The sequence below is a fragment of the Corvus cornix genome, chromosome 7 (assembly GCF_000738735.6).
Source record: "Corvus cornix cornix isolate S_Up_H32 chromosome 7, ASM73873v5, whole genome shotgun sequence".
In the NCBI taxonomy this organism is placed as follows: domain Eukaryota; kingdom Metazoa; phylum Chordata; class Aves; order Passeriformes; family Corvidae; genus Corvus; species Corvus cornix.
The window spans coordinates 10,196,506-10,209,560 of NC_046337.1; the positions used below are offsets into that span (position 1 = coordinate 10,196,506).

The 13,055-nt window shown below is 43.5% G+C and overlaps 2 protein-coding genes across 4 annotated transcripts in view; one reads left to right on the forward strand and one right to left on the reverse strand.

Moving 5' to 3' along the window:
- LOC109951014 (putative cuticle collagen 91) overlaps window positions 1-5,559 on the reverse strand; it is a 32,054-nt gene extending 26,495 nt beyond the window's left edge. For 2 of the 3 annotated variants that reach the window (XR_005602386.1, XR_002273516.2), the window contains exon 1: window positions 5,468-5,551. Coding sequence is in view for 1 of the 3 variants with exons in the window: in XM_039555421.1 (XP_039411355.1) it covers window positions 5,001-5,537 (537 nt within the window). In the remaining 2 variants the exon portion in view is untranslated. Of the gene's footprint in view, window positions 1-5,000 lie in introns of all 3 variants that reach the window. The other variant, XM_039555421.1, reaches the window with a different exon arrangement.
- A 26-nt stretch (window positions 5,560-5,585) lies between these two features.
- Window positions 5,586-13,055, forward strand: part of MYLK (myosin light chain kinase) — a 195,708-nt gene continuing 188,238 nt past the window's right edge. The window contains exon 1 of the mRNA XM_010407059.4: window positions 5,586-5,682. The gene's annotated coding sequence lies outside the window, so the exon portion shown is untranslated. The remainder of the gene's footprint in view (window positions 5,683-13,055) is intronic.

Consider the following 13,055-nt stretch of genomic DNA (forward strand, 5'->3'; position numbering starts at 1 on the left):
CGTGCATCTCTGTAATTATGCTGTAGCCATGTAGCCATGACCAGTGCTTCTTTCTTTAGGCTAGAAATTGAGATTAGAGACTGAAGGTTGTAATAAAAGTAAATTATACTCTAGCTGGCTTGGCTGGTCTCTGTATGCATAGGAATGGGCACTAACTCCAGATGTAATGGAAGCTCTCTGCTGTAGATTATTGAGCAGAATATAACTGTGCTTTAGTAGAAACAGTAATAGGCATATTTGCTGAATTTTTCCAGCCTCTGATTCATCTCAAACTCCCCCTGTAAGTTTGAACTTATCTCTGCTGAAGTGAGAGCTTTAGGACAAAAAGCTATGTCTTCCCTATGCGCAGGCGCTGTTCCCATTCCATGAAAAAGGACAAAGCTAACTGCACAGTGCAGAGTGGGAATATTTTCCTTCTGTTGATTGTCTTTACAGTGTACCCTACATATCAGGATATCAGGAAAAGGTTCTTCACCCAGAGGGTGGTCGGGCACTGGAACAGGCTACCCAGGGCAGTGGTCACAGCACCAAGCCTGACAGAGTTCAAGAAGCATTTGGACAATGCTCTCGGGCACATGGTGTGACCCTTGGGGTGTCCTGTGCAGGGCCAGGAGCTGGACTTTGATGACTTATCTATCCCTTCCAATTCAGGATATTCTGTGATTCTATGATTCTATGATTCATCTGCAGGGTCAACCTAGCTTCAGTTGGTATCTGTTTCTCTGTGTCTGTTTGCATAACACAGCAACTACTCCCTGTATCCATCACTCAACTTACATGAAAACCAATAGCACTTTGCTGACAGATTTCATTCAGCAACAGTCAGAAGTAGTTACTGGTTTTAATGCTGTAGTGTATGAAAATGGAAATTCTCTGCCACCACCTGTGGCTTTAGAAAAATGAAGATGCAGAATATTTGTAGTTCAACCAAATATTTGGTCTGCTAGTCTGAACAGTCAGTTAGTTTGAAACACAAGTTGTGCATTTTAACTGCTATTAAAATCAATAAAATTGCTAGATTTTCTTTGTTTATTCTGCTAGCATATGTTATTCCAGCCTCTAAATACAAGATGATAAAATAGCTGCTGATTTTCCAAATCTGAAATTTCCCCAGCAGCCAAATGCTTACAGCTCTGCTGCCTTTTCCCATCAAACATAGAAGTGTAAAGGCTCAGATACCTGTACAAGTCACCAGATAGGCATAAACTACCTGTGTGGTCTTTTGCTGGCACATCTAATTCATTTTTCTTGCTCCTGAGCTAGTAAACCAATGCTGGCCTAAATGTTGTATGTCGATGTTAGTACTACATAGTGTCTGACCTCTTGCCTTCCTCCCTCCTTACATCCTCAATCTCTATTTGCAGCATGAAATCACAGGCTTTTAATGCTTTCTATGTTCACAATCAGCAAAGACATAAGCAGGATGAGGATGAGAATTTAGTCTGCCTGCAGATTTGGGAAGATATTACAGTGGTTCCCTTTTTAGAAGATTAACTTCTAATCTCAAGAGGCTAGAAACTGCATTGCTTTTAAAATGAGTGCTTACATTCTGGAAAAAAAAGCCAAACAAGCTCTTGTGTCAGAAAGAAAAGAAAGAACGGGCTCTGGGAAATGGACAAATGTGTTACTTCCCAATAAAGTTAATTCCTAAGTATCTGATTCTAGCAGTTTCCCCACTTAATTAGGCATCATATCAGGAACAAGCCCTAAACTTAAGCAATTTCTGGAGCAGAAGTTTAAGTGAGAAGGCAGCACATATCAAGATACAATTGTGTTTAGGTACCTCCTGAACTTTATCCTGAAAGGACCCTAGAAGATTTTACAGAAAGTTTGCAACTGAAAGAATGAATGGGGAAGAAAGCACAAGGCAAAAGGAGAGGTTATCTTCACTCCCTTTGTGCAGTGCTGCTCCTTGTACTCCTAATCACCTGATAATCATCTGAACCCCGTAGTTCAGATTCAGTAACTCACTTTTCCTAACACTTCATCTGGGTAACTTCATCCTTCACTCATTTCCTGTGCCCTGCCCTACAGAAGCTATATAAGTTCTATGGGGGGTTTGCTGCTTACAGTCCGTGGCTTGTAAGCTACAAAAATCTAAATGTAGGTCAAGATGAATTGAAATCTTTAAACACAGCCAGCCTCTGTTTCCAAAACACGTCCCTGGAGCAGCTGCATGGAGGATGTTTACAATTAAAAAACAACCCTCAAGCAGCCAGTAAAGAATGCACAGGATTACTGTAGCCAGCAGCATTCATTAAATGTCATATCTGAACTTTCATTATCTTGAGCTTGATCAGATTTAAGACCAGCATTAAAGAAGTGGAACTATTGACTTCCAGCACCCTAGAGGGCTCTTATGACAAAGGCCCAACTAGAAGATAAATGGTCCCAAAGGGACTCTGGGGGTGAGCTGTGACTGGACACAAAGTGTCATGTCATGCTGGTTTCTACTAGGATGGGAGATCCCTCACTTTTTTTTTTCCCTTCTTGATCTAACTTGTGCAATAAAAAACAACAACAACAACAACAAAACAAACCTGACAAAAAACCAACAAAACAACGAAACAGAACAGGAAAAAAGATGAGTTCTGCTGAAAATGAGTCAATCCCTTGAAACCCAGCAGGGGAACCGTCTGCTCTCCTTATGGAACTCAGTGGCTTTCATCATGATTCAAGTGCCTCCTACTCCTCCCTCTCAGCTGAAGGCAGATGTGGGTTCACTGGCAACACTGGGCCTTGTTCTTTGTGAGTGTTTAAGGCCTGAGCAATCATTTTAAATTGAAAGCAGAGACAGTGATATTATTACAAGATTGTCTAGAGCAGCGATTCCCAACTGGTAAGACATGAGAACATTTACAAGGAAAAGGTTTCATGAAGTCTAGGCTAGAAATTAGCACAGAAAAGCATAAGCATAATGCAGAGCACCATCTTCTTAACAGTTCAATATGTTGAGAAGAAAACTCCTTCCAAAAAGGTGTTGGCAGTACAGTCTTCAGTCAGACCATGGAGAAGGTCAAAGCAAGCTTGTCCCTGGCTCTTTGGTTTTTGTGTACTTTCTGTACTTTAATGCCAAATAATCATTTACCTGCAGAAAACAAGTGTTCATACAACAAGCATCTTGGTTTTAACAGCTCATGTGCTGATGGGTGTGTAGCTGTGGAACTCTGTGTGCATGCACTGCCATCTGAAATCCACTATAGACAGACAGTCATGCACGTCACCAATGATCAGGGATGTATGTCCATTTGTTTTGGAATAAAGAGAAAAACATCTGGCAATCCAGAATATGCCACAACCATGCACTGAGAAGGAAAAATCCCAGGAGTAACAGTCTGGCTGGATGTAACCAACAAGAAGAGAGATCTAATGGAGCAAGTGAGGACTGAGGTACTCAGAAACCCTTGACAATAAAATTACTTTTCTTTAGGATTCCCTTTTTAGTGATTCTGGTTTAAATAAAAATAAATAAATAAGTCTCTATTAACCTATTTTCAAAGTTCCAGAGCCTTTAAAACAGCAAAAGCATCTTGTTCTCCTAACAGAGAGTCAATCTAAAGGACTTAGGAATAAGAAAACTATCACTGCCTCCTCCTGAAGAGGCAGCAGCAATTCCCCCCCAGTTCACTCACTTTGTACTGCACCTGAAAAAGTCAAAAGTGATGGCTATAACCTTTCATGGACTCATACTGGTAACTGCTCTCATCCTTCACAGGAGCTCAGGTACCAGGAATGATGCACCAGGAAAAGGCAGCATCCTGCACTGCCTCCCTGTACAGCCTACTTGGGTTTCAGAACATGTGCTCTATAAATGGCAGAAAAAATTCACCTCAGAATCAAAATGGAAAACATTGAGGTCTCTGCAAATACAAAACTCTTGACATCACTGCAGCCAAGAACAGTTTTGCTGTGACTTGCTTATCTTGGCCACATTCTTCTGCGTTGACGGCTGTTGAGATGAAACAGTGAGAGGAGAGAAGGAATTGTAGCCTGGGCGGTGGTTTGCTCCATCACCCGTAGAGGTATCTCAGTGCCTGGTGAGGAGGCAGGTTCTCTACAGCTTGAGCTTTCCTTTTTATGTAGCAGTTCAAAACCATGGATTAACATACCTAGCAGCAACCTGTGGCACAGAAGAATGTAAGAGGACAGAAAAGAAAGGCTTTATGCATAGAACCTGGGCTTTTTGTATGTCTATCCCTATGTATGTTTATGATCTGGCTGTAAGTCCATTTCAGATAGGCAGTTGATTGGGTTTGTTACATGTATAAATGAAAAAAATTTAAAATATTAGAGTAAAAAGGCCTTAAGTTTGTAATGTATGTAACTATCCTACCTTCCTCTTGAGAGTCTTCAGGTCCACATTATAAAACAGAAGTTTTAAGGTCTTATTGTTGAAGAGAATTCAATTTGTCCCCATCTCGCATTTGCTCTTCCTTCTACACTACTTTAGCACTTAACACAATTAACTGTAAACGGTTTATTAAAATAAATCCCCTGCCCCAGATTTGGACGTCCCTAGGCAGATGTGCCAGTGCATGGGCCCTAGGCAGGCCCTGGGGGTGGGGGAGGCAAGGGCAGCCCTGAGCCCGAGACAATGCCCTGTATCTGCCACCGGGGCTGCAAACAGACCCCTACACTCTCCATACACACCCACATGCACTCCCCTAGGGCATCCTATCCAAATCCCATGCAAACCTTCACATACATCCTCTGTGCTCTCCCCTGTATGCAAGCTATGCAGTTCCTCCAGAACACACACACAGATCTCACATATGTATTTCATTCACGTCCCAAGGAAGCGCATAAGCACGCTCCTCTACATTTCCCATACATGCACCCCATAGATACAAGGTCTATAACCCCCATTTGCCCGTTATACAGCCACCACATGCCCACAGGCTCTGCAGTGCACGGCTCATATGGCACCCATGTGCACCCCTACACACTCCATATACACCCCGCACCCAGCTCTGGGCGCCCCCCATCCGCAGCCGCCCCACCTGGGCGAGCCTCGCTCCACAGGTGCTGGGCCGTGCCCCTCCCTCCGCTGGCTCTGGCGCGCCCGGGGCTCCCCTGGACCCCCGGCCGCTGCCGACTGAGGCTCCGCCGGCAAGGAGTGAAAGGCAGCCGCGCCGACCGCAGGCGCTATCGCCGCCGGGCACCGCTTCCCCCGCGGGCTCCGCTTCTTCCCCCGCTGCCGGCGTGCGCGGAGCAGCTGAGCCCAACCGAGCCGAGCCGAGCCGATCCGTAGGTGGGCTGTGGCCGGAGCCGCCGATCCGGGGCTGGGCAGCTCGGGGTGAGGTGGCTCCGGCAGCGCTACGCGGAGCCGCGGGGCTTTCTCTGCCGGCTGCGCCCCGGGACGCGGAGGGAAGCTCGTGGGCGGGCACGGGTGGGGGGTACCGCGGCATCCTCCTCAGGGGGAGGTGAAGTAGGCGGAGAAGGAGGAGGAGAAGGGGAAGAGAGAAACCTGCTTCTCCGGAGGGACGAGGTAGTGGCGTTGCAGAGAGCCAGCCCAGCGGCGTGAGCTGCGGGCACATGCTGGTCTTGGAGCACCGGAGCCGCGGGATTCCTGCGGGTGTCTCAGCCCAGCTCCCGTCCCTTCCCCTGCGAGAGCGTCAGCTGGGCTCAGGCTCACCTACGGCTCCCCTCCCGGAGTGCATCCGAGAGCAGGCAAACCTGGTAGTAAGTACTTGTCATCTTTTATGTATGTTTTTTTACAGTTTTATTGTTCTCTGCTGGCAGGTAGCAAAGGATTTCTAAGATCAAGCATTTATAGGCTCGCCTGTAAGGATAATCTCTCTGGCTCTCTCTTGGCCTCCTGAGCCTTTCAAATATAGAAGTGCATAAGTGGAGGCACATGTAGCAACGTTCCTTCACTACACACCTACATCTTTAATGTTTCAGACAAAATGTATGTGCTGGGACTTTGTTTTTTTAACTTCTGCGGTTCTCAAAGTAATTTGTATCATGTTGCACAACATGCTTAGCGTCTCAGAGAAGGATAAATCCTGGTGACACCACTTAAACATCCTGCATGAGGATGGGGGAAGGAGATGAATGTTTAAAATCATTAACTTGGCAGAGGCGGGGAAATCACTCCTCTGCTGCCTCCACGCTATGGAGCAATATGCTTTTGGGGATTCTTTGCCTTTTAATCCTCTTTCCTGTATGTGCACATCTGGACTCTGGCCTGGCACTGCTCCCTGCACTCAGGCTGGAAGGGAGTGGCATAGCAGACTAGCAGAAGCTGGAGAACAGGGGTGAAAAAACAGAGGATCCTTCCTTCCTCTTACACTTTAAAGATACCTTTTTGCACTAGTCTTGTCTTCTGTAGAGTAAATCCGCGGGAATACTTCTCCTAGAGTGAGGAAGTGGAATCAAAAGTTTTTTGAAGGCTGCATTATTCTCCCTACAAAGGGATGGCTGAGAGGATAAGTGCAAACACCTGATTCTGCACCCTTCTTCTAAGGGGTTTCCAAGCATTTGGAGGGGGGTGAGTGTGGAGTTACATGACATGCAGAAGGTGTGTTCCCCACTAAGACACTACAAAATTATTCTACCTCTTTGTGGAGTGCTGGAAATGCGATTTCTGTCAGTAGAGCTATAAGAGAAATAGTAATTTCTCTCTCATTTTAAATCCCTAAGAGAACTACTATCTTCCTCCCCCTACTCCCTGCACACATCTTTATTTTATTTTATTCTGCTAATGTCTTGCATTATTATTTGCAAAATATGATATGTGTCTTCCTGTGACACTTTATATTTGCTGAGATGTTCCTGGAACTATGTTCTAGGAGTCCATTTTAGGAGCCTTCCATTTTTAAACAAAAAATTATCCGTACTAATAACTGAATAGTTAATTTTCATCTGGCACATATCCAGTATTTTCTGTTTCCTCAAGTGATACTGTTCTTCTGTAGCTGGTCACTGTGTGTTCTGCAGTTCATAACAAAGTGCTCATGATAACACATTTCATGATACACTAATGTGACACCCATCCTTAGCCTTTTGCAAATGAATGCTACAGAACAAATGTCTTAACTCCAAAAGTAACTGGAGTGACTTCGTTGGTTGTAGTAGGAGAATGTTTGCTACCAGAGGACCAGCCACTAGAATGACAGGCATCATGCCCTAATGACGTATTAATGGCATTTAATCTTTTTAGATGGACTTGAGCAGAAAGAAAATGCCTGGTTTAATAAACATCACAGCTAGAATTTTATATAAACTTGGGAGGCCCACACCAGTTAATATCACTGACCCCATTTTTATTGCTCTTGTAGGGAAGTCTTAAAAGGTCTGCTGCAAAGAAAGTTATAAATCAGATACTTCTGCTGTTGCAAGCATCTGTCCATAGCTTTTTAGTTGCCCTGCTGCCTGATGCAAAGGAGGATGAAGGAAATAAATCAGTGAAGTCCTGTTGGTTTGCTTGTATAAGGCTGAAAGAGAATTTTTAAAGTCTGAAATAAAGTGGGATTACGTATTACCATTGGCTTAAGTTAAATGTAAGAGACGCATAATTTTTCACCAGTTTTTGGTCTGTTTTGTGTTCTCTGTTCTCCCTGGCTCCTCCTTTAAGTTCATTAGGACTTCCTCTGGACGATGATCCGATTTTGACAGTCAATCAAAATCCATACCAGTATCCTTATGCAGGCCAAATACACTGTACTTAGAAACACAATAAACCAGCAGCTACAAATTACTTTCAGAGCCCTCCTAAAACAAAATGCAGATGTAAATAGAGTTCAGAACTGCTCCAAATGCTGTGCCTTAAAGCTGTGGATGTCTAAATCCAGAAAATGTGCTCAGGTCTATCTGAGAACCATGTAAGGAGATGGCTGAAGTTTCTGGTTAGACTCTGGAGAACTGGTAGCCAGCACCTGTGATTCTTGGACTCTTCTAGGTAGTTTGAATTCAGGTCTGAGCATGCGCTGGAAGTGATCCTGGTTTTGCAGACAGACTCATCTCCTCTCATTCATAAACTTGTCAAGTGCATAATAAAACATGCTGTGGTTGTTTGCTTTCACTGTGTTCAGAGCTGTCCTCAATAGCTTTTCCAAACTTTATTCCACAGGTGTGAGTTAGGAGTAATGAAGGTAATTTTTTCTTCCCTTGGCTGGTTAACACACTCTTCTCTTTTTGATGGTAAATTACTCTTTCTTTTTTTAATGTCCAATGGAAGATAGGTGCTCCTTTCTCTCATGGCTCTAGAAATGCATTGGTGCACCTGTTGCAGTAGACTTTTTAAACTTTTCAGTGGCATCCACTACACCAAACAGGATCTTAACAAGCTTTGTACAGCTGCCTTCATCCCCTTCACTGATGGGAATGCTTCCATGATGTACTTTAGAGCTACATAGGTTGTTTGGATTTCTGCACTGGATGCAGAGAAGATATGATTAATCTATAGTGCTGAAAAGCATTCACTAGTGAAGCTAGATGGATCCAGGTAGGATGGACCTGGAGATTTTTTAAATTTAGCACAGCTTTAAATATCATCTATGTTGTCTGTGATTACAGTATGGGTTTTGCTAAAATCTGTGTCTTTTCTGAGCAATTGTACAGCGTCTATTGAGTGTGCTACAGCAAGGTCTGTCTCTAATAATGTTTTCATTAAGCCTCTCTACAGACAGAAGAGTAAACTAATTGCCAGACTAACATGTCATTTGGCTCTGTGAACACGCTACTGAACACTAACTCATGAATGGAAACTTAAAAGGCTCATTAGCAACCTGCTACATGAAAGAAATTCCAAAGTGAAATGAAAATACATTTATATTCCTGTTGTTGTTGTAGCTACTAAAGCTGATATAGAATTCCAGTATAGTTTTTGTGGAAATCTTAAGTAATTTCATGAACATTTTTGTCTCTGAAGTTTCAGCAGCTGCTTCTTCTATAAAAGCTAGGAATAACTAGTTCTACTTTAGTAGGAATGAAAGGAGAATTGAGCTCTATAGAAATGAGGAGATTAGAGCTCCATGAGGCATATACCCATTTAATGCTGCTGGAGCCCAAACCTGCTTGAATAATCTTAACTCTCACTTCTGGTGAGCAGAAATTCTAGAGGAAAAAGAAAAATTCCCTTAGTGACTTATTAACAAAGGCTTTTCAGGTTTGCTGGGATTTATCATGTGAGCCTAATCTACCTTTTGTTCATCCAGTTGGCAGGCTTTAAGATTTAAAAGGGTCTGCAGAAACTCCTCCCCCAAACTCCTTATTTAATTAAAGAGGCTTGGTGCATTATTTACTTTTGAGTCTTCCATTTATGTGGGAACAATGAGTTGGGGTTAACATATTGTAAAATATTTGTGAACGCTGCATTATAAGCAGGGCAAAGAAACAAACTTTGGCTACACCTTCAGATTCACACTGGCCTATATGGGTTCAGTGAGAATGACTGAAAGTGAGGCCAGTCATATGTAAATACTAAAGTATAAATACAGGTGTGTAACTCTACAACAAATTTCCCTGCCTCTGTAGGTGATTTAGAGGGCCTGGAGGAGAGCTGGTTTCATTTGCTTCTATGAAAGCTCTTCAGAGTCATCAGATACGCAGATCAGGCCTTGCACATACCAGTAATTTTTATATTTTGCTTTGGTAGTTCATCAAAGCCAGACTGGTAACTGTAGTTCTCTCACTAGTTCCCCCAGTTCCTTCTCCTCCCCCACTCCATTCATCCCTGTAGCTGTGAGCATCAAGTTGCAGATAAAACGACTTCTGAGAGAGCAATGGGATGCAGCTCTTGCCAAAGGCAATTAAGTGCTTAGGATTACAGTGTGCTTTACAAAGCGTGTTCTTGCTGAATCCCTCTCCTCTTCTGTTTGCTGGCACTAAGCAGTTTCTTGGCACTTACCTTTGTTATAACAAGTCAGAGCATTGCTAAACTTCACTACGGCGTCTTAGCTCTCTGAAGAAGTTTAGCAAGCTGCAGTGTCTTCTGTTTTGAGGATAGTCTTTCTACTGATTCTTTACTGAGAGTCAGCTTGACCTCACCACCTTTGCTGTAATTGGATTAAATTCACTCACTTGCCAAAAACACGACCCACTGACAACATATTAATTCTTCAGACTGAAGTGCATTTTGTATGCATAGGTTCCTTGGTACCGAAGGCATTCTTAGGGCTTGTGATGCAGCCAGTGTGCCACAGGATACAGAATTGTCACGGAGGGATGTTTTCAGTTATTTTCTTCATCACAAAAGGATTCAAACAGACCATACATTCTGTGTGAAAGTAAAAGATCTAACCTGTGGGAGAAGAATTATTTGCTCTACTTGCCAGTCCTGTGCATCACTGGTTACTGGTTCTTGTGAAATGTGATAAATTGCTGAGAGTCCACAGACATCCTGGCTGAGGAAAGTGAGTGATGGCGTGTGCTGTTTTACGCACCCACTGCAGTTTATTTCTAATTTTTGCACAGCAGGTTAAAATCATTATTCTCAGTTGTCATTTTACTGCTTTTTTCTGTTACTCTTCAGCAGTCCTGTGATCTGAGGTATTTGCAGAGTGGCAGGATGATATCTGAACCAAAAAAATGTACCCAAAAAGGATACTAGAACTGTGTAGTGAAGGATAATCTGATCACCAAGCCTGTAGTTTCACCCGGAGACCTTTTATATACTGTCTAAACCAGTGTAATCCAGCTTTCAGTGGCAACCACTGCTAAGCAGCAAAAATCACTATCCTGATTGTTAACCTCAGCAAAATGTTAAAGGATGAATTAGTAATGGGGAGACCAAGAACCGAGTTGCAAATACTCTTACAAAGAGGATTTGGGAGACACTGTGGTACCCGGTATGGTGCAGGCACTCTGAGAGGTTCCAAATTATGAAAGGATCCCTTTTTTAGCTTTTCTTATCTGCCTGGAAGTACTGCAAGTTTCCTGTTTGCTGCAGAGGCCTGTAAGAGCTATGTTCTGCAGGCAGCATGGGCCAGAGGAACTAGAGCTCCCAGCTCTGTGTTCCGATCAGGGCATTGTTGTACTTGATTTCAAGGTGATGTTGCTTTCTCTAAATTCTATAAACTGATGAACACTTCCGGTGCAAAACAATAGACAAACAAGGTGAGACAGGGGTGTGAGATTTTCCATATCTACTAAAAGACAGTCACAATCTAATTTACTATGTGAATGTGCAGTGCAAATAGTAACAAGGATTTCTGTTTTAATACCCCATTATAAAATGTATGTAGTTGCCTAATATTTTTGGCAGTGTTGACTGATAAGAATTTGCTTGTCTCTTAATGGAAGAAATATATAATTCCATTAATTCTTTATAATGGTGTAAGCAGTTTGTTAAATACTGAAGTAAAGGGTTTTTTCGTTCATGTGTTTTATGTCATGTAATTGGAATCAATGTCATTAAAAAACAAACAAAAACCCCTCAGAACCAAAATACTGACCATCTATCCTGCACAAGGATTAATAGCCTGACTGGGTGAAAAGAATAAAGTATGAGGGTATGTTCTGCAAGAAGCACTCACAAAGTCTAGGTCAGACATATACTCTATGTTCTTACAGTGTTGATTGTACCAAAAGGAAAGTTACAAACCAATAGCAATAAGCAAGCTGTGTTTAAAATACACAGGAAAGAGAAATTTGTCAAGAATGGCCTGCTTTACTTAGGTTATTTACCTCAGATCTTTTAGGATCATAAGCTTTCCTTCCCTTTGGTGGAAGAAGAGGAAGATACAAAGTCAGTACTTCATGTCTGAAAGCATTACTGACTCATCGCTAGTTCAAGTCCAGCCTGGTTTCGGACGCGAGAAACCTCTTCTGTTCCACGCAGGGTGAGTTTACAGCAGAGCTGTTGTGGGTTAGATTGGGGAGCCCTGCCTGCGCAGAGGCTGCTGCTGCTGTTTGAGAGCTGACATTGTGGCCGTGGTGGCCTCGGGGGTGTATCTTGGGCAGAGCCTGAGAGAACATCGCAGAGGGAGCCCTGGCTTTGAAACAACAGCTGGTGTCTCACCCCCAACATCACAGCAGTGCAGTTCCTCTGACCTCAACAGAGTTGCAGCATTCATGGTTTTCAGTGACGTGGGAGCAAAACTGGGCCTATATTCTTTTAACTGGTCTATTTAGCAGCTCTTTTCCATATGCAGTCTCCATGCCAGTGACAGGAGCTTCCTGGAACTGACAGCAGACACAAAAGACCCTCTTCTCTAAACCACTGGACCTTAAGAATATTGAAAGGATGTTACAACAAGCTTCATAATACACCATTGTCAAGCTCTCTCTGAAGAGGCCTGCAGTGGTATCATACCTCTAAGCTTTCCAGAGGGGGTATGATGACCCCACATGGAAGAAAATACAAGAGTAATGGTTTGGGTGGCTATGAGGAATTTTATGCTACGACTTCCCCTGGCTGTAACTTGAAACCAGCTGGAGGCACTTAGTGCTAACTGAACTCTATATGAGGCAGGCAAATATCTGAGCATGTATCCTGCAGGTTTTTTAGGAAGAGGTCTTGGTTTGTGAGCCTGTGCATGTCTGGCTGCCTCTTTCTCACAGACAGGGGAGTGGTGAAAGAAGGTTTGTTTCATTTTCTCCTACATTTCCCTTTCTTCTTCCTACTCATTTTCCTGTTCCTTTGCAGTACAGCAGTTTTTCATGTTGCTGTGAAAGTGTCTGTGCTTGTGAGTAGAGTGAGCACATTTGAATGGAAGAGGCGGCGGGCTTGTGAAGTCTTGAGCTCCAGCATTCCCAAGGGAGGGGTGGGATTTGCATTCCGTACTCCCTCAGCCCTGCTCAGGGATGTGCCTAGAGGTGTGCCTGTGGGATGGCAGTCGGGATCCAGGAGGGAATCCCCTCACGGTGAGGGGCAGGTGAGGAGGCAGGAGCGGTGCTGTGCAGGCCTGACCTCCTGCCAGGCCCACTTCAAAGCACTTCCCGCCATTTTACCTCAGCCCCGGCCTGTGGGACCAAGGCTTTATTGCAACCGATGGGGAATTTTGCTCAAGTTACATGCTAAAGTCATCCTGAACATGGGCACTGGGTTACTTATTGATCAATTAATCACATCTTGTGCAGAATAAAAGTCAGTTTCATGTGGGTTTTCT